Source organism: Porites lutea, chromosome 6 (assembly GCF_958299795.1).
Source record: "Porites lutea chromosome 6, jaPorLute2.1, whole genome shotgun sequence".
NCBI classification, from domain to species: domain Eukaryota; kingdom Metazoa; phylum Cnidaria; class Anthozoa; order Scleractinia; family Poritidae; genus Porites; species Porites lutea.
In genome coordinates, this window is record NC_133206.1 from 16060707 (window position 1) to 16086854 (window position 26148).

A 26148-nucleotide genomic window follows, 5' to 3' on the forward strand; every position below is an offset into this window, starting at 1 on the left:
AAAACGGATTTTTTAATACTTTCTTCCCCCTTTTGCATACATTCTATTTCGAAACTCGCCCCAGTCCTCTCTCAAAAATCAAGGAAAATGCATTTGGCGCGCACGTTCTGCAGCTCTACCGCAAAAACGAGTACGGTGACCCCCATTTTTCATTTCATGATTTTAATAAGGACAGTGCTTCCTTTCGGTGAGAAAAAAATTGGCACAAATCTATGTTCAGTTTTTTTGCAATTTTACTAAATTTTACGGATTGAGCTATCACGTGTCGAATAGCCCGTGTCCAATTTAATTCTACTTTGGAGCGTAAAGTAAAAACAAGGGCATTAAAAGGCATTTTTCTGTTACGTAAGTGGATAAACAATACATTAAGGTCAAATTCTGTGCCATACCACATGCATCATTGAAAATATCTTTCCTTTTTGTCTAGTTTTGGGCTGCGCGCGGTTTTTGTTAAAGGGTCCAAAATAGCCGTATTTGTCAGCATTGTGACGTCAAAACGAGCACGGTGACCCTCACTTTTTATTACCTTTTTATCATCTTCTTTATTTTTTACATCAGTGTACCAAGTTTCATCGACAATCTATGTTAGGTTCTTTTACTAGGGAATCACCTTAAGACAGAAGTTCGGCTTGATTTCTTTTTCGCGACTATGTGTGAAATTTTCTGTCATCACTTCAAGTTCCTACCGACAGCGAAACAGCTTAAGTATTAAACGCAACCTATTCGGTTGCCGTCCCTTTTTCTAGCGATATCCTGTACTATTGACGTCATTTTACCGGATATCGCAAACTAGGCCTAACTGCAATAATCCCCTGAATCACCAAAAAACTACTAGTACCCGGATAAGTCGTGGCAAGTAAGAAGAACTGTCTACATTACAGTTATTGTGGATAACATAAGTCCGGCATAATTGCTGTCATTGAACAATAAAATTAAAACGCTGCTTATGACGCCATGAGGCCTCTTGGCTAAAAGCACCAGCAAAAACATTACTTATCTAATTCCAATCATTAAATATATTTTTACGCATCTCAGAGTTCTAAAAATCTTAAAACTCGCTGTATTCATCTACAAAAATCTCCAGACTTTCTTAAAATGTTTTAAACGCCTAAAGATCTAAAAAATTCCCGCCGGAATTTTATAGCTAAGACTCCAGCTAAGCCTATCGCAAAGGTCTTCCAAATTTGGTCAACGCTAGTGGGTTATGAAGAATTATAGCGGGAGGATTTGAGCCAATAAGAAATGGAATGAACGATAATGAAATCAGTAGAGAGTATTTAGCTCAAAGATTCAACAGTTATTCGGATCTTTGTGGAATGTCAATCGAATAATTTACCTTCCAAACCATCTAAAGTCAAAAGCATATAGGTAACAGTCTCGTAAGACATTTAAATAAATAGTTTCTAATACACTGTTCTTTTATGTAAGAGTACTTCGACTCAACAAAAAGTCAGCAACATAGCGGTTTTAGTAATCTTCTTTTTATTGCGAATATAGGTCCCAAAATCAGTCACACGTTAGTATTGATGCATCCTTACATGGATGAAGAAGAGCTGGTCTGTTCGTACGCCTGTTACTCATGGCTTGGCCTGAAGACGGGTGAACTCCCCAGGTAGCCGGTGGGCCGGTACATCGTACTATCAAGAAAATTGTCAGTGTCTCCCAGCTTTAAAGTTTCTAAAATTGACAAAGCCTGCCAGAAAGAAGAGCGGAATAATTCTCTCTTGCAGAAATCAATGCCAAAAAACACAACAGTTCCCATGTATTTGATCAAAAAGTTAAACGCTAAAAGATTTTTAAAATACATTTAAAAAACATTTTAAAAAGTGAACGACATTTCGGCGCTACGTTACGCCATTATCAAGTTAAAAAGTGAGAAAGTATAAGGTGTAAAACGAATATATAAAATCTGAAACAATACATAAAACATTTGCGGGTCCAATGGGTATAATTCCCTAGGTAAAAAACACAATAAGAGAAAAAAATAAGAAATGTACGAAAGTGTCATGTAAATAGTTTGACGCAAATGGAGTCGGCTTGCGTGTTAAGAGAAGGCTTGATGTCCTTTATGTATAACATCTCGTACACTAAGCAATCAAACTTGCTGTTACATTTCCTCAGAACTTTGAAAAGATGGTCAGTCTTTGTTCTGTTGTTGCCATGCTGTGTTTTTACAAATCTTTTAGCGTTTAACTTTTTGATCAAATCATTTTCGAAAGGCTCTCAATATCAGATGGTTTGTAATTCGATCAAATTCCGACGGCCGACGATGTGCCTGCAAGGCTTTCGGGGAATTTTCGTGTCCTTGCGATTGCACGAAGCTGTCTGGCGGAGAGGTAAGTCACGTGAGACACCACATGTGATGTGAGGAGCGTCGTTTCGCAAGGCAGCCATTACCGTACGTCCACGCTATTTTCCGCGATTCAATTGATCAAGATGACTCGCGTTTTTATAGGAAGACTTTCAATGAGTGCCAGAGAAAGTGATGTTGAGAAGTTCCTTCGAGGTTATGGCAAAGTGAGAGATATCAGCTTGAAAAGAGGTTATGGATTTGTGGTGAGATACCAGTGTGCAAGCATAAGCTAAAATAACTTACGCTTAGTTTACAAGCTCAAATGTCTTGTTTTTTGTAAGAGCGTGGTCTTTGCTTACCAGTTTCGGGCTTCTTTAGGAGTTTGATGATTACCGAGATGCAGACGACGCAATTGCTGATTTAAACGGCAAAGAACTCCTGGGAGAAAGGTGGGGGATTCATTAATAAAGTATCACAAAGTGTCAATTTGCATAAAACGTTTTTGTAATATCTTTTGAATACAGAATAATCTACGTAGGTTATGTCTTATCAGTTATTCAACAACCTTTGTAAACGTCAGTAGGTGAAAGCAAGCTTCATATTTATTAGAGTTAAGAGTTTTGCTTTAGATTTAAATGATAACTTAAAGTAATAATTAATAGTTATTTCCTTATGAATTATCTAAGCAATAGACCAGAAATTGCCTTCCTTTCTGGAACTGGACAACGCACGCCGATCTAAAAATCGATTGACCAATAACAGAGCGGCAGATTGACAGCGAAGTTGAGTTGAGTCCTTTCCGTGCTCTTTCGCCTTCTTTTTGACGTTGCGTTGTCTCTGTTAAATCTGTCTGATATCTTTCACAAAGGCCATTTAGAAGCAAACAATAAACAAAATTCTACACTTACTGTACCTTAAATACCCACCTGCACATAACGTGTTCTTCAGGGACCACTGACTTCTGTCCCTAAGGTGGTCTCTAGCTAGCCTATGGGTTTACCAGTGTGATAAACCACGCAGGATGGTGGGAGAACACGCAGAAAGTTTGTAAATCATGAGCCAAATATCCCAAGTCGGTTATCACGCCTGTAAACCCATAGAAAGTGTGGTCTATTGCTTTTATAACATAACTTTAAGTTTTCTATGCGTTTACTGGCACAATAAACCATAGGTTTTTCACCAATCAGAACGCGCACTATCTTGGTTATGTTATAAAAATCACTGATGTATAAGCAAACGTAGGAAAAAAAAAAGGAACAACTGGCTATTGATATTCATCCCTAGGCGTAGGAAACTTTACCCCAGATTGCTTTCATTCTGTCTATAAGCAAAATGTATTTTTGACTTTCTTGATATGTTTAAAAAAACTTTAGCCTGAGAAAACAGCCAAAATTTTCGTCACTTTTCACTTTCTACTTGATAGTAATCTACACTGTCCTTAAGCCAAAAGCTTACCATTCTGAAGTGTCTGTCAGCCCTGGTTTGTATTTTTAAAATAAGTTTGTAAACAGACAACATGGCCTTTGCTTCGATGATTGTTTCATGAAGAATGAGGTTGTACAAAGTAATGGCGCTTTCCCTCTGCTTTTAGTGTATGATTGCAACACTTTTGCTCGAGGTACATGTAAGTTTATTCCTGTTTTCTTTTTGTTTGGAATTAAGGTCTGTTTCAGGGAGTGGCGGCGAGTGAACCTCTATGCAGTGAGGAGGGTCTATTTTTTTAACGGCGGAGACTGGGCGATTGAAAACAGATCTGGGCGAGTGCAATTTAAATGTCACACGTCTAGTTGATGAGTGCTGCAAAATTTTAGTTTCCATTACCCTACCTTGTTATGAACGAATAACTTAAGCAAGTAATATTATTATTATTGATTGCAGTGTTGCACTTGAGTTGGCCCGAGGCAAAAGAGCTGGAGGTGGAGGTGGAGGAAGCAGAGGTGGTTTTAGAGGGGGAAGAAGACCAGGCTGGCTTGACAAGTAATAACATAGATGTGCTCTTTTAGGCCCAGCTCAAACGTTGAAATTTTCATGTACACCTAACCTAATAGCTGTTTGGGTCGACCCAAATGATGTAAGTTCAACGGTTGATTCGGCATGATCTTGATGTACAATGGTCTGCAATGTAAATTATAGTAATTTTTGCATTAGGTTCGGCACGTGAAAAGTTCGACGTTTGAAATCAAGTTGCTCTGCAGTCGAAATTCCCATGTGGGTCACTTGAACTTTAATCATAGGTCGACCCAAATTAGATATGTCAGACTTAACTGATTCAAGTGTCGATGATTCTCTTGATGTACTCAATTGAAGGGATTAGGTTCAGTACATGAAAAGATCGACGTTTGAACAGTTGAAGGTCTGTTATGTGACCAATCACATTAATGCATGGCTGCTATAGTTGATTTTGCTAAGAACTTATGTCATTAGAAGCGGAATAGCATTAGTATCAGTGACCTTGAATATGTTTCTTAAGTTAAACCCTCTGACCTTGAAAAGTGAGTAATACATGTGATCCCAATTGTGGGGATTTTTTGTCTTAAGAAAGCACATTGAATAAATGCAAGGTCTATTTTAGTATCAATTATTTTTCTCTCCAATGTAACCTGCTCAGCACTGTGTTTCAAAGAGGCAGTGAAGTGAGGCAGTCTTGCAGAATTCCCACCGGTGTTTTGATCTGTGCATGAGCTGAAATTTAGTTGGGAATAATAAAATTGAAAGTTGTAAGACTTTTAAACAGATACATGTATTGAAGAAATAAATACTTTACCACTTTGAGAAGTAGAGTACATGTGTACCTCCAAATTATTAAAATAAAATGCTGTTGAAAAAATCTCCACATAATATGTGTATTTGAACTTTTTGCTTTGATTATTTACAATTGAATAGTTTCAACTGTTCTTCCCTCCAATTTGAACATGGAAAAAAAATTCCACTTATTCCCTTGTCAGGGTGAGTATCCTTTCATGTTGCAGAAGAGTATGCAAGACATGTATTTATACATTTTTTCTTTATTTCCTCTTGCTGGGGGTCCAGGTATGGTCCGCCTGTGAGAACACAGTACAGGGTGATCGTGGAGAATATGTCAAGTCGCACGAGCTGGCAGGTGATTTTGTAGATTGCTTTATAATAGGGCCTAATTCTTAATTTAGGTTAATGTTCTTGTTTTCTATAACAGACGAATCAGGATGCTGATATTATTACATGTGGAGAGTTACGTGTAATTTCACTTCCATGTATTTAAGTCTAGCAAGGGCCCGTTTTTTCCCAGTTCTTTCTTTATAATATTGTATTAATTAAGACATTATTATTTTTTGCAATCCTCAAGTAATGTTGTTGTAAGTTGTGGCATCGAGTTCAGTGCTCACTGACAATGTTTGTATGTAAAACCTCCTGTCCACATAGAGTATATGTGATGTTTGTAATAAATTATTGCATATTACATGTTTGTGACAAATTGGTTAGTGAATTACCTATTCTGGTTTCGTCTCTATGTATGTAGTTGCACAGAGTACATTTAACAAAGAAACAGAAAATAACTCCAAACAAGACAATTTTTTTTGTCTCTTTGTTTTTGCTATTATCTGTGCTGGTACATATGTTGAAGGTTTAAAATTTTTTAACCTGAGTTGATTCCCTGTTTACTTTGTCTCCAAGCCCTAATTATTCGAATTAGGGCCAGAAGACAAAGGAAATTGAGAATCAACATTGGTTAAAAAATGTTATCTTGAATATAATTTTAAACTGTAACATGTAAAACTAAGAGAACTCAGAATTTCTGTGGCAGTTTGTGTGTCCAACTAGTACATTTATTGTAAATAATATAAAACAGAATTAAGGGGATATAAAGAATTAGATTATTGCTTTGTGCTTGAGCATAGAGGCTTTTGAATGAAAACAGTCAGCAAAGGTTCCCATTCTTAAATTTTTATTTGTTTGTTGACAGGGCATTAAGGAATAAGCGCTTGATATTGACTAAGCAAACATTACTAAAGAGATGTTGGCTGTTTTGAGAGAGGTTCCTTTAATGTGTCACTACCTTGCGATGGTTGTGAAAGCGTGCGAATTAAGGATGTGAAGTGACTATAGTGATATGGGTACAGTGATAGATGGGAAGCCTTCTTGTCATCTGTGTGAGGGATACTAATCTAAAACTGTGATTTATGAGAAATTGAAGAAAGTTGGTATTCAGGTAAGACAGAGAAGACAGTTGGTTTGAAATGATCAAGAAAGATGATTAAAGAGTTTTGACAGAAGAAAAAAAAAACATTTTACTATAACTATTTTGACATTTTAATTTCGTTCTAGGCGGTTACAACTTTGATAAACTAATTTTAATTTTTTGAAGCATTTTGAAGGGTCATTAATAAAGTTTGCCTCATTTGAACTGCCAAGGGATTAGTTTGATTTGTATGTCGACATAAGCAAACTCTGGTGATTCAAGTTTAAAAACATTCGAAAGAAATTAGTGAGATAACATCACCAAAATAATTAATAAAATAGTCTTTCAATTTTAGCGTAGAATTTTCTGAACGAAAAATCAAGGACAATTATTGTCGTTAAGGGTACATGTATCGTTGTCATTTTTCTACTGCCAAAACATTGACATCTTTTTGTACATGTGTTATCTTCACAGGACCTCAAAGACCATCTTCGACAGATGAGCAATGCAAAACTAACATATGCTGATGCACACAAGAAGAGGGTTGGAGAAGGGTAAGTGAATAAACTGAATTATCATTCGATGCAAACTTTTCTTCCTTTTTGTTGGCCGAAAGCCCACCACGTGACCTGCAAATAACTGCCTACAAATAATGGTGTCCTCATGCGCAATGTTGTCCAACTGTGTTTGGCTGCAAATAATATTCTGCTCATGCGTAAACAAAACCATGCGTGATCGTTCTTGCGTGAAAAAAGGAAGATCGCTTTGCTTCCCGAAGATATTCATTAAAAGACAAACTTGGTGATTGAATGATAAAGTAATAATAATTTTATTATTGAACTCGCTTATCTCAAAACTTCGTGATTTGCCAGTGTCGCACATCAATATTATTTGATGTGTAAGACACTGATTATTTGATAATTGATCTGTTCGCCACTGACAAATCACGATATTTTGCTCAACCTCGTCCAATAATTGTTAATTATTTGCTAATCAAATCACTAATGCTTTAATTGAGAAGTTACAATTGAGAAGAGATAACATTTATGGCATAATATTCTTCATTTTTTCCTCGTAGCACTGTAGAATTTGAATCTCGTGAAGATATGAATGAGTGTATCAGGAAGGCAGATAACACAGAACTTGGTGGCCGCAAGATACGGCTGGTTGAAGTAAGTGCATGTAGCCCCATTGTGCCTGTCTTCTTGTTTTGAGAAGTATACAAATCAGAAAGTACTGTAACCAGGGCCACTTAGACAAAGTTGACCAATCAGATTACAGGAAAATAACTATGTTTCAAGAAAGTTGGTTGTTGGCCAAGCAGGAGTTCGTAATAAAACAACTTACTTAAAACACAAAATTTAAACACTGAAAGCAAACGTTTTCCAATAAAGCAAAATGTTTCACCAGACAATGTTTTTCTGTTTGAGACTTTACATAACACCCAGGGCCCTGTTGTTTAAAGCCTGATTGGCACTAAACCCGGGTTTCTTTTTCTTATGTTCAAAAGCATTTTCTCGGATAATTTTCTCTGTTATTTTTAGCACTTCCAGACATCAACTTGTACACAAAAAGAATCAAAACTGAAATGTTTTTTAACCTTTCAAATCTGAATTCAAATCTTGCACTAACTCTGGGTTATTTGAACCCAGTTTTGAATAAATCTGCCCCAGGAGACATATTTGTCTGACAGAAGCTGATATTTTGTCATCTACCAGCAATTTCTTCACTACCATTGCCGCACATTGTAATAACATCATGACCAAAAGTCAAAAATTAAACTAAAGTTTACTGTTTTCGACCGCAACATTCACTCTACTAATGGACCTCTTAGGAAACATGGGCTTTTTATTAGCGGGTTCAAAAGGTCAGGTCTGTAGGTTGTCATTTATTTCAATTATGATTGACAACTAACTTTCTTGGAATGTATTATTTTCCTGTAATCCGATTGGTCAACTTTGTCTAGATAGCCCCGCACTTGTTACACTTGTTGCTGTAACGTAGTTTTTGACCCATTTGTTTTGTTATAATATTATTACTTCGTCCTGAGTTAAAAACTCTTTAATATCATTGCTATGGTATGTTCTTATGTCAATAAAATTGTTTGTTACCATTCTTGAGGTAAAGGATTAAGCTGTTAAAAATAAAGTGGTATCATTTATCAGTCAAATATTATTTAAAACTTACTGTCATGATCAGCTATTTTAAAATGTTTTTTTTTTTTTTACTTTGTAGGATAAAGGTCGCAGTGGCTCCCCTCCTAGACGTGGTGGCTACAGCAGAAGATCTCGATCTAGGTCACGCTCACGCTCCAGATCAAGGTCACGTTCTCGCTCTCGTTCGCCAAAAAGACGATCAAGGTAACGTACTGTACACATCTGTTAAGAGAGCATTTTATATACACTGCCCAGTAGTTATGTATAGTAGTGAGTGTTTGAACAAGTAGTTTAACATCTGAAGTGAATAGTTCAAGGAAGTTATTCCTGTACACTCAGTTTTAGATTCTGTAATTAACCTGTTTGTTATTGAGGTCATAGCTTGTTTGGTTCCTGCCTAGTAGTTAAGCTCAATGCAGCAAGGTAAAGGAGCAAGGTAAAGGCAATAAAATGTATGGTAGCTGTACAGTGGAACCTCGATAATTATAACAAACCTTTGTATAACAAAGTCATCTGTATTACAAGTGGTAATCTTCACCCCACCACCAGTAATGGTACATGTAAAACATTTGGAAAAGAACCTCAATACAACAAGGGTGCAAAGAAAGTCAGTTGTAAAGCCTGCCATTCGGGCAAGCTGTAGCTAGAATGTACTAGCCCACAAGTCATTTCAACTAGCCCCCAAATCCTTTTTGATTAGTAGGATTGATTACAATCCTTCTGTAATTTGAATTTCCCAAACAACAGCACTTGCCCGTCCGGCAAGCTTAGAACAAAAGTCACTAGCCCGATAGCAAAATCCACTAGCCCCAGGCTATCGGACAGGACTTTCTTTGCACACTGATACAACTAAACTTTTGTAGTGGCATCCCTTTTCATTTCGTTTTATCATTCACAGTTCCACAGTAGTTGATTTAATTTTAAATCATTGGTGTTTGTTTGTAGGTCTTTGTCCCGTTCTAAGAGTCGTTCAGCCTCAAGGTCCCCTGCACGTGCCCAGAAGCAGTCTCGTTCACCATCCCCGTCCTCTCCACGAGGTGCATCACCTGGTGGGAAGCAGGAAGACAGTGACAACTGATCATGTGCATTATGGGACAGATTTTGTTACATAAATTGTTCCTAATTTTTGCAAAGCCATGGCGCTTATTGTATTGACTTCGATAAAGTTCTGTTAAACTTCCACTTAACCTTTTTTAAAACAAGTGATGTAAGAATGAATGATTTACTTTGGTCGACACGTTAGTTTAATATTCATTACTGTCACATGTAGGTTTTGCTTCCTGGCTTATAATGTGCATTTCTTTCCTCAGAATAGTTGATATTAATGATTTTTTTATGTTTACTTTTTAAAAGTCTGCACTTAAGGTAGCAATAATATTTATGAGCTCATAGTCCCTGCATATTGTATGAATATAATTTTTTCAATAGATAAGTGTTATAAAATATATTGTCCATTTGTTTTGTTGAACTGTTGCTTTGAATAAAATTTGTGAATTAAAACAAAGTATGTATCTATTTACTTACACTAAAATTGTTTTTCTGTTTGTCCTTTGAACAAGAACTCTGACTCACACTTTGCTTGCGAAGGTCCTTATCTTGCTTAGCCTTTGAACAGCAGACACATCTCCAGTCGTCGCTTCTTACCCTCTTCTTTAGCGACAACCGGAAATGTGTCTGCTGTTCATAGGAGCCAGAAGACTCTGGGCACAAGATTGCCTGCAGGCTATCACACTAGAGAGATTTCACATTGGTTGCCGTGTGGTGCAGACGGATGGGCGTACAGTCACGTGACTACCAAAATTGCTTGGATGGATAGATAACCAAATATAATCATTGTTAGCAATGGGGCTCCGCTCGCACACACGAACAGTGCGCGTGGAGCTCCGCTTTAATACAGAGATAACATTTGGGTTACTACCCATCATTTTTATGGTTTCGGTGACAGAATTTAGTGCTGAGAAAACCAGCACTTAATACGTTTCTCGCTGCTGGTGCTCTCAAGCCTAAGTCAAATACACCCTCTGCTTCTCAAGCAAACGTAAGGGCCTTTTCTTTGGCACCCCTTCGGTACAGTGCTTTTTCCAGATTAATAATTAAGCTAAAAAAGCAATTATTGTTATTGGACAAAGAACAAATCATAGGCTGTTTACAGTCTCCTATTTTTCTGTAAGTTCATCTGGTGGCCATCTTAGTTTCAAGTGCCGCAAGGGAGAGGGACTGGGAGGAAGCCTCCTCTCAACCCACCCCCTGCCACCCGATACTCCCACCCAAAACAACAGCTCAGGTAAATTGAGGATGCCATGTGACTGGGTGGTTAGAGCACTGGCCTTGCAATTCAGAGGCCCCGGGTTTTAAGTATTTTTCTGTAAGTTCATCTGGTGGCCATCTTAGTTTGAAGTGCCCCAAGGGAGAGGGGCTGGGAGGAAGCCTCCTCTCAACCCACCCCCTATCACCTGATACTCCCACCCAAAGCAACAGCTCAGGTAAATTGAGGATGCCACATGGCTAGGTGGTCAGAGCACTGGACTTGCAATTCAGGGGCCCGAGTTCAAGTCCCACCCTGACCGCTAGCTGGATTTGTTTGCGGCAATCCCAAGTTCAAATCCTCAAACACCCTTGTAAACATCCAACTGGTTTCCTCCCCCCAGTTGGGATTCTTAACCCCATTTTGTTTGATTGGAAGTTTTTGTTCCAGGGATTTGCTCGGCCACATTATCATTAGTGCTACAAATACTGCCAAGGGTTAATCACCAAGTTTTATTTTTTTTGAAATGATCGTGGTTCAATTAGTCTTGAGAATGAGATCTGAACAATGTTCTCAACTGCAGGTGGAAGAAGATTATGACACAAGTATAAAAGCATTGGGATTTTTATGTCATTTGCTCTAAAAATTGTTCAAATTGCCCTTTCATACCAAACAACCCTTTTGTTTTGATTAACAAAGTTCATTTTTGAGTTTGTTCATTCTAGCACTAACTCCTTGGTGTGTCTGACCCACTGTTACCAACATACCAACAGCTTAAACTCATTGTTTTGGTTGTCTGTGGCCACGCTGAAACATTTTCCAGCAAGGATCCTTTCAATAATAATATTGCAATGAGCACATCTGTGGGTTGCAATGGAGAAAAGCTCTTCCTGAAGCTCTGGCCAATGTGAGAGATAAAATTCTGAAAACCAGTTTTGTGAAACTCCAGTCATCCGACAGAGGGTCAGCAGATATAATTATAAAAGGGCAATCTTTTACGTAGAATTTAATGTTTGATATTCCATCAGAAAATAATGTGAACTATACTTAGTGTTTATAAATTAATCTAACTCTTCACACAGGCTGTCATGATGTCACCACTTGCTTGAGGGGCTGTTCAAGGTAGCCAGCAAGGGCCACTGTCTGTTGGCAGGAAGAAAGTTCAAATAATTTTCAGGCAGCAGGTTGAATAGTAAAACAAATTAAAATTACAATCAGATGTTGTAGGTATAATCTGTCTTCAAGGTAAACTATTTTTTTCCTATGTATCATTAAGGCTAGCTGGAAACAAAAATCCCAAAATTGAAGCATACATTGAAGTTACATGTAGTAATAACCATTGACTGTGAGATGGTTAAAACGTACATGTAATTAAATATAGGATAGGCAGCAAACTAAATTACATTTTTAAGTCAATTTTTTTGGACCCCTGAAAATTGTGCCAGACCGATGAATTCTTTTATTTTTTTTCTTCAATTATTTGTAGTCTGGCTTTTACTATGATTGATAATGTTTTATTTTTATCTCCAAGGATATTAAATTTATTTTGTAAAGCTAGCCTGAATTTTAGACATTCGATATGTCAGATGTCCAAAATTAAGGCTACTGTAAAGTGCCACAGATTACACTGTATAAAATAATTATTTGTTATCGCTTTTATTTCCAAAATTTAGAAGGAACACAGTTTGAAATGTTACTTTACCTTTGCCTTTAGCATTCCAAGACCAACTGATTCCTGTGCATACAAACACAGAATCAAGTTGGCTACTTTAGTGATTGCAACTTTCCCATTCTGTAAAGAATTCAAAAAACAAAAAAGAAATTATAAAAAACAAAAATCTAAGAGCCCAAACTGTGCTCTATGCACAATTGTGGGGAGCCCAAAACTCTGAACCGGTAGGAAACCCAGGTCGTCCAGCACTTGAGGTTTGAGGAAAACCTAAGATTTAATGGACCTTGTTGCCTAAAGCCAAATTAATGTAAGTTGCCAAGGGCCACCAGGCATAAAATACTGTGACGTGTCTATTTAAATGACTATTGCATTTTAGTAAAATCCAACTAGTGGTCTATTATCAATGCTGCATTCTGATTGGTTGAGCTACTACAAGGCCATTATGTTATAGCCCACTAGTAGTGAAAAGCGCCAGATTTTTGGCGACAAAAAGTCTTGCTTTAGCTGAAGAAAACAGGCAACACTTTGGAATGCCACCACTGGTTTCCCTGCGAAGTGACTTCTGAGGAATGAGTGCAGAAATTCCATACTGATGACGTGTCACTACCCAGATTTGGGTGGTGCTTCTGATTGGTCATGCGGCAAGGACAGTTTCAATCACAAACACCCCCCAGATCTGGGTAGTGACAAGTCATCAGTATGGCACTTCTCCATTCTTTCCTCAGACATCTTTTTATGGGGAAACAGGCTATAAACCTTATAAAAGCCTTTAAAAATACATGTAGTTGATTCTTGATGAATAAACACAGTGTGAATTTTAAAGTGTGGTACTGGAAGGACAGTTGAGTATACAAACCTCACAGTCCATAAAGATCATCTTAAGTTCATCATTGTGGAAGGCCATTTTACCATTCTTTTCATAGGCTGCCCATATACTAGAGGCAATAGCTGCTGTGACTTTGGCATCTTTGTCTCCGGATCCAGCATATGATAACAATGATCCTTCTTGATTAATAAGTCTGTGAGGAAAATGTCAAAATGTCAAGTTTTCCACTTAAGTGAATAGAGAGGCAAATGAATTCAATTCTGTGCAGGCACTCCAAGCTCAATTCACATGAAGCATACAATCGGCAACTATAAACATTACAACATTTGTGAGGTGTGTTTTTTGGTCGGTTTGAAGATTATGAAGATTATTTTGCATGGGATAGTAACCAAAAAATAAAATAAGGTTAATTTTTGAATAAAGTTATGTAACTTACTATCTTTTGGTGTTGTTTTCCTTGCCAATTTCTTTTCAGCCCAATTTCTACCTATCTCGATGATTTACATGTATCACGTCCTAAGTTACGAGAAGGACAAGGTGGAACAATTTGGACTGGGATGCCCTCTCGTCCAAGGTACAAAAAAAGACATGTAAAATAAGCCTGCTCCCAATTTTTAAATTCTCTTATATGATCAACGAAGGGAAGCAAGCATTTCCTGCTAGCACTATCCTAAACCCATTAAAGTAAACTGTAACTATTTATTGTCCAGCACCCTAAAAATTTATTAAATTTCGTAAATGAGACAAGAGATAAATCTTGTGTGGGCCTAGACAAATTAAAACTTGACCAGAGAACTCCTGAAGCAAGCAATATTATTGTTTGACGGGTTCATTATTGTTACCCTGCATGCTATCAGAACATTAACAATTGCCAAGGTGGCTTGTCTGAGTTCCTTTCAAAATACAGTCAAACCTGTATATAACAGACCTGTATACAGTCACTGGTCACCCTGTATACAGTAAAAACCCGCAACTAAGAAACTGCATTTTCCCAAGTTAGCCTAAACGGGTTCTTACATAAATGGTAATTAGCACAAATTTGGGCTATTTAGGTTCTTAAATAGGTCCTTATTTTCTAAAGAAAAAGATAAATTGAAGATAGAGCATTAATTTTAGTGGTATGCACCTTATTCCTTCATTACAGTTGGAGTGATAATTATAAGTTTCCTATGTCTTCAAAGGGGATCCTGAATGTTGACCTATCTTATTTGCCCAATTAAAAAGAATTTTCTTCATAAAATTTAGAAAATAAGAACCTGTTCCATATTTTAGGCTAAACAGGTTCTTGTATAGACGGGGCCTAACTCGAAAATTTTAGCCTAACAGGTTCTTAAAAACCAGGTCCTTAGTTGTGGGTTTTTACTGTACTACGTCAGTCACTGGAAAACTTTCCAAAATTTTCAGTTGCCTTTTATCTTCTGCAAAGTTGACCTGTTATACTGGTCACCCTAAATACAACGGTCACCTTACCTACATTGTACTTTTTATAATGTAAACTGGGAATCGTGGCAGCAGGCTTATTATACATGTCTTTTTTATTGTTTAGATTAGAGGGCATCCTGGACCACATCCTTCTGCTTTGTCCTTTGCTTTAGAAATTGTTGGGATTGGCACAAATTGGCATCAACACGACATCAAAAGATGGTAAACTAAATCTATAGTTTTAATCAGAAACAGTTTTCTGATACATGTGAATTGGTCAGCACTATAGTCACAGCCTATTAGATAAATAAATATAACAATAAATAAGAGTTGAATAATCCTGCTTAAATAGATAAGTCAGGGAAGGATCACCTGGTACGACATACAACTAAAACTAACATAGGTCGCAATCAATCTCTGAGATCGCATGCTTAAAAAGGGGTTTGGAGTAGTACCCTCAATAATATCATTGCTTAGGTTATTTCAGTCCGTCAAAGTTCTCGAAACAAAACTAAACTTGTAAACATTGCCACACACAGATAACTGAATAAACTTGTTAGGATGAAACTGCCTCATGACTCTCTGTTTGTGAATTACATGGGCTGGCATAGGAAGGCTGATGTGATTATTTATGGCTTTCCACATAACAATCAACTTTGTGATCAGTCTATGCCTCTGAAGAGACACACACCCCAGCTCATTAAGTTATTTGTAACAACCCCTGGGGACCTTGAGTAGCAAGACTTAACCCATCTTGCTGATCTGCATTGCACCTCTTCTAGTTCTAAAATATCCTTAGCGAGATACAGGCCCCACTAACTGCTAGCGTATTTTAAGTGTTGTCTTATGAGTGATTTATATGCCCTCTCCTTGACTGTTAATTTAAGCTAGAGTTTGATCAGATCAGGTTAATTCAACACCTGATTAGGGATGGTGTGAGACAAGGGAAATAGAGGATCCTTGAGCTATATAGTTAAAATTGTTATCTAGTGGTTAGACTTGTTAGATCTCATACAAATCTTCATACCAGCCATTGAAACACAACATCTCACAATGTTGTAATGTTTATAGTCGCAAATAATTTGTAAGCTTGAGGTGCCTGTGATTTCAAAAAAATGTTGAATTGATAAACAAACCGGGTTTAGAGGATGGTCAGGGCTTACAGTGAAGCCCAAGGCAAAACTGACAAAATTATAATCAATGGTAAATAACAAAAGCGATGTTTAATTTAACTTATTTACATGAAATTCAGTAGTTTATTCTTAATTTCTTCCAATAAAACATGACAAAGCAGGTCTGGGGTCATGAAGTTTATTCACACCTTGAAAGTGACCAAGGGGTGAGTGATGGCGTGAGATAAAACATGGACTGGAATGGACTGGATTGGTAAAAACATGGACTGGATTAATAAAACATGGAGTGATAAAACATAGATTAATAAAACATGAAGTGATAAAACATGGAGTGATAAAACATGAGAAAATGCAAAGGGGGACAGGCCGCACATCCATACCGGCGTGAAACCTTGTGTTAACCTTTTATATTTTAGCTCTAACGAGCATGTCCTTTAGGGATTTTCCTTTCTTGTAGGAAATGATATAAACGGGCAACAAATTCAACAGGAATATGCGCGAACTGAATAAATTGTCTGTTGTACATTAAAGGTTCTGCTCAACTTACACATTGTCCCCCTGCTGAACATAAACTGCACCAAGCCATATCTTGTTCCGCTCGACATAGAAACTATATCATCGTTCAAATTTTAAAGTGTAAAATCCATGAAAGAGTTCTTCTCCCTAGGGCAACATGTAAAAGGTTTTCAAAGGTTTCACCCTGGTGAAGATGACTTGTGTGGTCTGTTGCCCCTTGCTGTTTTTCTTCATTTTGGTAAGCAATTTCTACCGTGTTGATGGGAGGAGGAAATGAAATTGATGGTGCAATTTCCTGTCATTGTCTTTCTCTCTCTTGCGCGCGTGATACTTTGCCGGCACTGGTCAAAAGACAACATCAGTTTTCACAATTTGAATAAGTAATGAAACTGTCTATTTTATACGAAATACTTTTGTTGCTGGCAAACACAAGTGACCCTTTTGAGAAAAAGTAAGATAAAATGTAACTGGCTCTATTTAATTTCATTTCCGACTGGAAATACTGCATAAACATAACATCAAGTCAAGTTTGTCATATTCAGATCCTATGAAACCTAGGAAAATTAAACCCTTTTCATAAATCCTTGTTATGTGACTCCATGTTTTATTAATCCGTGTTTTATCACTACATGTTTTATTAATCCAGTCCATGTTTTACCAATCCAGTCCAGTCCACTCCAGTCCAGTCCATATTTTATCACATGCCGTGAGTGACAAGGAGCAAAGACCTTTTCGAAAGCACTCGAATGTCTGAGGTTGATCAAATGACGAAACCAAAGTAATCAAGAATTGAAACAAAAAATAAACGCTTCGCTCTGAGCACTCAAGTATAACCTAATTCATTTGAGGATTTGGTTACACACCAGCTACCCACACAGGTGCCTTTAAAGTAATGTGTGTCAGCTACAGAAGTTTAAAATTGTAACACAAGTAAACAACTTACAAAGAGCTGATAACTCCTCCACTTATGGCTTGAGAAAGGATCTCTGTAAGAACTTTTGGCTTTAGCATTTTCACCTGTGGAAACTCCGGCAACTCTACTTCACGAGGTTTGTCAAACGAATAAGCATGTGACATTTACTCTGGTAAAATATTCACTAAAATCTCAGCGAGCAAAGTGGTCATCTGACCGCCTCAAGCAATTTTTAAAGTCACGTGCCTCGAACTTTAATTTCTTCCTTATGTAAATGTCTCAATGTGTCCCGGTGGCACAACCGCTCGCTCCGGAATTATGTATTTTACTTCGGAGCGCTGTAATTAGCTACGGGGTGGGGTTCAGCAGACTCTTACAAAATACCGCACCGTCAGGTCCCCAAAGAAGTTGCAAAATACCCTACCGCGGGGACAAGGAGAAAATTATGTTCTCTCAGGGATGGGCTCCTGGTTTTTTTAAATTACAAGGGGTTAAAAATAAAAATAAAATAAAATAAAAAATGTAATATGTTGTAATAAATTAATAAACATCATCATCTCTTCAACATAAGTTCAATTTGTATAATTTAGAAAAAACAGCAAAGAAAATGGAAGTTTCAGTCTTGGACAGTCAAGTCATGCAGTCATGAGAAGTAATATTACTTGACCTTGCAAAATATAATCGACTCCTGCCCAGATGTGACAAGAAAACGAGCTGGTAATATAACACCAGACGCTCGTAGCTACATCTGTTGTTGTTGGTTTTTGACAAACTTAACAGCAAATGCCCCTTGTTACTGAATTTAACCCGCTTAGAGGGAGTCCAAGATGAAATGGAATAAAATACAGATAATGCAAAATAGTACGTCTAGGTTACCTACCCGAGCCATATTTTGATGTAGGTCGTGAAAATGGGACTCGTTCTCTTTACAATTTTGAAAGGACAGTCAGTGAGTACAATAATTCATCAAGAGAAAGTCTTGGAAAAGAGAAAATGGACCAAAATGGTGGACTGAAAACCTTCGCTTCTGTCAAGAAGTTATTGCTTGAATTAACACGTGAAATACGCTTGATGATCTTTATGTCACGGGACAATCGGAAGTACGTTTTATAAAAAAAATATGGTTTCGCTCTTTATCAGATTTATCAAAAGACCGTTGAGATTTTTTTCCATTTTTCAAACACTAGATGGGAATACAGCCTCGTTTTAAAGAGGATCCAGCGAAAACAGACGTTTCGTCTCACTCATCGCCGCTGGGGACGTTTCGCGAGGAGGAACGTCTGCAACTCAGCGACAGAAATTCCATACCGATGACGTAAAATCTGTGCGGAATCCGGTCATAAGCGCTGTATGATTGGACGACGGAGTAGTTGCATTGTTTTAGCTTTTGTTGACGAATGACAGACAAAAGACAAAAGGCTACAAAGGTCAAATGTAAACGCGGTGAATCTATAACAAAAACAGTCAATATTGTGGAATATATTCTTCTCTGCAAGAAGCATTTGAGTTTTGTTGGAGCTTGTTCGCAGATGAACACAACACTTTAACAAAACTGAACAAATTTGCATTTGGAACCCCCCCCAGCGGGGGGGGGGGGGGTACTTCCTTATAAGAGGCTAATGGGGATGTGCCGCTGGATGGGGTCTCATTTTCACGACAGGACTGACTATAATGGGGTCGCATTTTCAATAGCGGTTACTAGAATGGGGTCGCACATTTTCGGATTTTTCGTAGGCTACCTAGCCCGAGAAAACAGACATTTCGCGACGCCACCACCGCTTTCCCCTCGAAATGACGTCAAACTTGCCTCAACCAATCAGAAGCAATATTTTGATAAGGGTATTGACACGTCAGTATGATATTTCTCTGCAGTCGTTTCTACACCATTTTGCGGGGAAACCAGTGGTAGCGTCGCGAAATGTCTGCTGTTTTCTCGAGCTAGAATAGGCCATTTTCGAGTTGCCCGAAGTGTCTGTTTCAAAGCGAGGCTAAGTGTGCAAATTTGAAACTGAGAGTGTTTGAAACTCGGGAAATAGCCTGCGAGCAAGCTCTCCTATTTGGGCAAGCGAAGCGAGTCTCGCGAGACTTGTTTCACTCGCCCAAATAGGAGAGCTTGCTCGCAGGCTACTCGGGAAATGGCCTGTTGACACAGCCCACACACCATCGTTTTTTTACTCTCACGAGCCTGATCGGGCAACAAGACGCGTCAAGCATAAAAAAAGCTCTTTATGAAGGTCGCATTGCGACATCTGGGTTTTGGACTGGTAGCAGCATTCGTGATTAAATAGTTCGGCAGGAGCCCATCACTAATTTTATAGTTATTTTATTTATTTTCCCTGTTTTGATGGACACAGGCCTGCCCAGAGGGAATGGGCACGAACAGGACTCAGGTCCCATCCCTACCCAATCCCACAACCCCTAAAAGTTGGCCACACCACCGGGGTCTACGTCCCCTACTCTTTTCGAACAGTGGTGTAGGTTCTTCTACGTCCCACAAGAACAGATCAGTGAAAGTGCTGTGAGACAGACGGTTTTTCGTCCTTATCCGAGAAGACTAGAAAGTCTAACCATTTGCAGATGTCATTGCAAATGCAGCACTTTCTCATGAAAAAACAATACACGTTGTTGTGAGTCAGCTCTGCAGTAGTCTTTGGACTTCTCGTTCTTGGTACTTTCAAATCAGTTATTTTAAAGACCCTGAGTGCTGGCCGGGTCGGGGTTTGAACCCGCGACCTCCCACTCAGCAGATCGGCGCTCTCCCAACTGAGCTAACCAGCACTGAGCAAGTTTTTGTGATAACAACAATTCCACCACTCTTCTTCCAATCTCATTTAGCCACTCCTGAGCACCCTTTGTCTTTTCATTAGTTTTTACCATTGAATTGGCCGTTTTTACCTCAAGTCGCTTGGTGCAGGAGCAGAGGTTTTGCAATTGCCCAGAACACGTGTTATGGACGATGTTGAAAGGGTTGCATGTTTTTAATTGCGGCTTTTAGTTAATACAAGTATTACATTCGTCCCTCAAAAAGTAACTGAGCCAAAAAAAAGAATGTTTTATTAAAGGGTGTGGTGACAACATAGGCTCCTGAAATGACCTATTGACACAGCCCACACACCATCGTTTTTTTACTGTCACGTGCTTGGCCGCGCAACAAGACGCGTATTAAGCATAAAAAAGAAAACTCTTTATGAAGGTCGCATTTCGACATCTGGGCTTTGGACTGGTAACAGCATTCGTCCTGTTCGGCAACCATTAATTATATCTGACGCCAGGCGTTCGGCCATCAAAACAGTCAGAGCGAAATGATTACTTCAAGTTTAATAATTCACTCCTAGGTCAAGAACAATATCCTAATATGGAGCTAAAATAGAACAATATAAAATCCTATATTAAACATTCCCGGGAAACTGTTTTATTCTTTTAACTTTCTATAACTTTCTACTAATAAAAACTATCAAGGCAAAAAATGTTTTTAGCAAAAGATAACAATACATCCTAATTAGAAAAAAAAATTACGATTCATCAACTCGACAATATTTATTTTTTAGAAAGTAGTTTGTTCATTATCATTATTTAACTCTGTCTTTCAAAAGGAAGATACAATAATCGGTGACTAACAAGTCAGTTTATATATATATATATATATATATATCTTATTTTAACAGACATTAACCTTTAAAATAAAACAGGAAATAACGGGAACACTTCAATCAAGCCTGTTTTGATTAAATTAAAAATTAAAGTAAAGATATCGATAAAACAAAGCTATAAAAGTTAAAGTTTGAGATAAAATCAATGACACGCATCTCTTCAGAAAGAAGCGGCATAATCAAACGCTAATACAAACAAAATTTGACAACTTTGAGGAAAACCCAACGTTTTCGACTCTAGATTCTCGAATGATTTCAAAATTCGAGCCAAAAACAGATGGGGCGACTACTCGAGCGGTTTCTGAACTGAAAAGAAAAAGAAAAAAAAGCGTTTACATCTTAATCACACGTGTTTTCGTCAGTGCTTCCTTCCCTCGCCAATGGAAACCGGGCCGAATTACCTGTCACAAAGACTTCTGGGAAACTTACTGACCGGCAAGTCCCTAGTAACGATCCCAGAAGTCTTTGCGAAAGTTAACTCGCCCCAGTTTCCTTCTCTCTCTTTGTTTCGTCACGCAACTTCTTGAGGAGGAGCATTGGGTAACGAGAAAAAACGGCTGCGAGGGAGACTGCCTTCTCAAACGCTGCCCAAAGCGCAAGGATTTCAACCAGTTGGAATCATTGCGACCAAGTACATGCTAGCCATATGCCTTATGCAAAGGCGTTTACAAATGTGATTCTACTGGGCCTTGCTACCAAGTAAACAGAGAATAATCGCTCCTGTTTATATCGCGCCGCAACTAATCTAGGAAGAACCTCTTTCTATTAGCTAGAAGTTCGCAATGATGATTATAAATCAGCTCAACGATCTCGGTTCTACAAAAATTCAGAGCGAGCCCTGGCAGTCTATGACCTTAACAGTATAGGTTATACGCTCAAAGGAGAAAAAGGAAAAAAAGGGGAAAAGATAAGACCTGCTTGGTCCCCTTCCCCTTTCTTCGCGCTCCACGCTCCACGAGCTTAGCGTGAGTTGAAATACCCTTCCACTTTACTGGCCCCATTCGCGCAGGCCACAGCACTATATAGTCGTATTGATACTACAGGAAAGACTATTCAACTATTGTAACCAAGAGAGGATTAAGGTGAGAGAGCGAATCCTCCAATTGGGCTTTATCCCGTTCATTATTCCTGCTCATGTTATTTTTGGAAACAAATTACGAAACTTTGCAGTTTTGAGGTAGATCGCACATTTCACTGATTTCTTCTTTTTTTAGCTTTAAGATTTTAGTGTAAAGGACTTTCAGATACCGTCGGTATTTATCACATAATAATTCAACCACGAATTACTGGCGAATTTATGGCGCCTCTTTAACATACGTCAAGACCTGAAAAACGCAAACCAAAATTCAGAAAATAAAAAGTTTACCAATGTTAAAAGATTTAAGGGAAGTCATGTTATAACTTTCAAGATTACTGTCAAGAATGTTCATCTAATCTGCAGTAAAACAATTTCTTTCGGTAAGGGGGAGAGTGTGGGATCACTAGAATTCCCTCGTGGTGGGAGGGGGGGGGGGAAGACAGGGTTCAGTCTTCCCCGTCCTCCACCCCCTGCTCCGACCTTTCGCCTAATGCCCACCCTATCGATTACACTTCTACTCTTCAATCTTCCTCCACTTTCAAAATCCAAGATGGCCACTGGAGAGCTCCATGACCCGAAAAAATACGTCACCGCCGTTTTGCTATAAAAATAACTTGAAATTCAGTTAAGGCCTATATTGTGGATAAGCTCTCTTAATCCTTATCGTCTCTTGCATTGTTGTCATATAATATATCCTAGCATATGATTATCTGTTCTTAGCTGGTTTTGATGGGGGTGGCGGAGGGGCGTTGACAGGTTTCTGTGGTCCAGTTGAGGTTGTAGTGGGCTTAGGACCGGGTAGTAGAGGAGCTGAAGAGCCGACTGGACTAGTACTCGAGGAACCCATGAACGTGACTGAGACTGGAGGGGCGCCTTTTTTCTTTTGGGGAGGGGTAGCTGCTGCCAATGGGGTTTGCTCAACATCATTCATGGTTGGTTTACTTGTGTCTGACGCTTGGCCACTGAAATGAATTTCATAAATAGGTATTACAATGTTTTATAGTAGTGAAAACCATGTATATTTGAACATAGAGAAAAAGAAATTTGGAGAGAGAAAAGGTAGAAAATTTTATTTTATCAACTGAACTGAAAGGGTGGAGTGAAGGAGACATTTCAAAGCAACCAGTTCTTCGACACTGAAATCCTTTTGCCTTAAATTTTCTTGTTAAAGAAACCAATAAGCCTTCAAAATCATCACACTACAATCAGTGGCTGTCCAATACAATCGAAGCGCCACTGAAACCATCTCTTATAAGGGACTGCCTACCCTACATACCAAGATAGCCTGTTCTCTCTTGGAATCTTTCTTTGACTCGCCCCAACTCTCTGTCAACGTCCAAGATGGCGGGAGAACATTATAAAAAACATCGTTCGCACTGGAAAATACGCCGGCTTTGAAGGCTGATACCAAGATAGAAGCGCTAGAGTTGGAACTTTCTGCTGCAAGCCTTAGTGACCACCAAATCTTAGCATTTTGGCAGGTCGCTTATCACTTATGTCCAGAAATGTAAAGAACTCAGACCTTGGACAGTTCATATTACACACATTGATGTGTAATTTCCTCAACTAAATATGAGTAGTCATGCTTCAGCAAAATTAAACCCCGTTGGTGTATAGGTAAAGGTATAGGTATGGGTAAATCATTGATATGCATAAGGGTCGAGTCTATGACGTCACCCATTCTTTTATCTTAGAGAAAAATGCGTTCCTCCATACTAATTAAGTGCCTAGTCAGTGTTTTCCTGCATACTAATTCGGTATAGGTTTACTAATGAGCATCTCTCTTCTTCAATAGAAACAATAGGCTTGCCTCGGCGGGCCCGTGAAGTAACTTGAGTCTAATTTTCGGACAGTCTATTAAAAAGAAAATACGAATAAGAGAAGCGATCACCTAGCAACGCAAGAAACGGCTTCCTATATCTTATTTAGCGCTAAAACTCAGACATATTAACAAAACACATACAGAAAGTGGAGCTGAAAAGTCTTTATTTCAATTAAGTTTACGTCTTCTTATTTAGTGCTAAAACTCGGATATATAAACAAAACACACGCACATATGCACAAAGTGGAGCTGAAAAGTCTCTATTTCAATTTTGTCTGACTATTACAGAACTGTTCTCGAACTGTTATTTCGAGGAAATGAAAAACTATTGAAGTCTCAACGTTTCACGCGCCGTTACTCAGGTAATTATGCGAATTCAAAAGACCAAAGTTGAATACAAATTAGCCCTAAAGGAAAAACATCAAGGGAGCATCTTGACGTATTATTATAAAACAAATAACTTAACCAGGATCAATTGATTAAACACGCAACTATTAATTACAAGCAATAAAATCAGACACGAGATACCGTTTAAAACGAAAAGAGTCAAATACACAGCGATTTGAAAGAAATCTATTAAAATAGTCAAAGAAAGCAAACTATCTCTTTTTACCAAGTTTCCCTCCTCCATTTCTTTTATTCCCTCCTCCACGTTTTTAATATTTTCCCTCACTTTTATTATTTTCCCTCCTCAATGTTATTTCTTCCTCCTCCTCCTCCTCCTCCTCCTCCTCCACCCCCACCACCTCCACATATCAGTACATAAGACTCCTATGCTGCTTTTAAAGCCCGATGTAACTAAGAAGTATAGAGAACTCGTTTTTCACTGTTTCTTTTGTTAGACTTGTTATTCACCGCCAGTCACCTCACATTTCACCGAGGTCTAAACGTTTAGACCCAACTCAAAGGGTAAAAGGGGTAACAAGGGTAACAACGGGTAAAGACAGGTAACAAAGGATACCAAAGGCTAGCAATGGGTAACAAACGGTAACAAGGGGTAACAAGGGTAACAAATGGTAACAAGGGGTAACAAGGGTAACAAGGGGTAACAAGGGGTTACAAGGGTAACAAGGGGTAACAAGGGGTAACAAGGATAACAAGGCGTAACAAGGGGTAACAAGGGTAACAAGGGGTAGCAAAAGGTAACAAGGGTAAAGAGAGGTTACAAGGGGTAACAAGGGGTAACAAGGGGTAACAAAGGGTAACAAGGGGTAACAAGGGTAACAAGGGGTAACAAGGGGTAACAAGGGTAACAAGGGTAAAAAAGGGTAACAAGGGGTAACAAGAAGTAACAAAGGGTAACAAGGGGTAACAAGGGTAACAAGAGGTAACAAGGGTAAAAAGGGGTAACAAGGGTAACAAAGGGTAACAAGGGGTAACAACGGGTAACAAGGGGTAACAAGGGTAACAAGAGGTAACAAAGATAACAAGGGTAAAAAGGGGGAACAACGGTAACAAGGGGTAACAAAGGAAAACAAAGGGTAAGAAGGGGTAACAAGTGGTAACAAAGAGTAACAAAGGGTAACAAGGGGTAACAAGGGTAACAAGGGGTAACAAGGGTAACAAAGGGTAACAAGGGTAACAAGGGGTAACAAGGGTTAACAAAGGGTAACAACGGGTAACAAGGGGTAACAAGGGTAACAAGGGGTAACAAGGGGTAACAAAGGGTCACAAAGACTAACAAGGGGTAGAGAGTAACAAGGCTAAGAAGGGGTAACAAGGAGTAACAAGGGTAACTAGGGGTTACAAGGGTAGCATGGGGTAACAAGGGGTAACAAGGGTAAAAAGGGGTAACAAGGGTAACAAGGCGTAAAAACGGGTAACAAGGGGTAAAAGGGAAAACAAGGGATAAAAAAAGGTAACAAGGGTAACAAGGGGGAAAAAGGGTAACAAAGACTAACAAGGGGTAACAAAGGGTATCAAGGGGTAACAAGTCGTAACAAAGAGTAACAAAGGGTAACAAGGGGTAACAAGGATAACAAGGGTAACAAAGGGTAACAAAGGGTTACAAGGGTAACAAGGAGTAACAAAGGGTAACAAGGGTAACAAAGGTAACAATGGGTAACAAAGGGTAACATGGGGTAACAAGGGTAACAAGGGTAACAATGGGGTAACAAGGGGTAACAAGGGGTAACAATGGTAACAAGGGGTAACAAGAGTAAAAAAGGGTAACAAGGGGTAACAAACGGTAACAAGGGGTACCAAGGGTAACAAGGGGTAACGAGGGTAACAAAGGGTAACAAAAGGTTACAACGGGTAACAAGGG

At 38.6% G+C, this 26148-nt stretch overlaps 3 protein-coding genes across 6 annotated transcripts in view; 1 reads left to right on the forward strand and 2 right to left on the reverse strand.

Moving 5' to 3' along the window:
- Positions 1-2355: 2355 nt before the first annotated feature.
- On the forward strand, positions 2356-10109 carry LOC140940879 (serine/arginine-rich splicing factor 4-like). 2 transcript variants are annotated; one of them, XM_073389844.1, is made up of 8 exons: positions 2356-2556; positions 2672-2742; positions 4172-4270; positions 5315-5393; positions 6924-7003; positions 7528-7621; positions 8685-8809; positions 9551-10109. In XM_073389844.1, the coding sequence occupies exons 1-8, from the start codon at positions 2437-2439 to the stop codon at positions 9681-9683; spliced, it is 801 nt and encodes a 266-aa protein (XP_073245945.1). In that variant the 5' UTR covers positions 2356-2436; the 3' UTR covers positions 9684-10109. The 2 variants fall into 2 exon arrangements, with proteins under 2 accessions (XP_073245945.1, XP_073245946.1); XM_073389845.1 differs by having other exon boundaries at positions 5324-5393.
- A 1734-nt stretch (positions 10110-11843) lies between these two features.
- On the reverse strand, positions 11844-17595 carry LOC140941755 (ragulator complex protein LAMTOR2-like). Its single transcript, XM_073390772.1, has 4 exons — positions 17363-17595; positions 13379-13541; positions 12553-12642; positions 11844-11993 (listed from the first exon to the last, which is right to left on the reverse strand). The coding sequence occupies exons 1-4, from the start codon at positions 17494-17496 to the stop codon at positions 11937-11939; spliced, it is 444 nt and encodes a 147-aa protein (XP_073246873.1). The 5' UTR covers positions 17497-17595; the 3' UTR covers positions 11844-11936.
- A 3040-nt stretch (positions 17596-20635) lies between these two features.
- LOC140941426 (rho GTPase-activating protein 44-like) overlaps positions 20636-26148 on the reverse strand; it is a 38731-nt gene continuing 33218 nt past the window's right edge. For 2 of the 3 annotated variants that reach the window (XM_073390426.1, XM_073390425.1), the window contains one exon: positions 20636-23022. In XM_073390426.1, coding sequence (XP_073246527.1) covers positions 22767-23022 — 256 coding nt within the window. In that variant the 3' untranslated portion in view covers positions 20636-22766. The remainder of the gene's footprint in view (positions 23023-26148) is intronic. The other variant, XM_073390427.1, reaches the window with a different exon arrangement.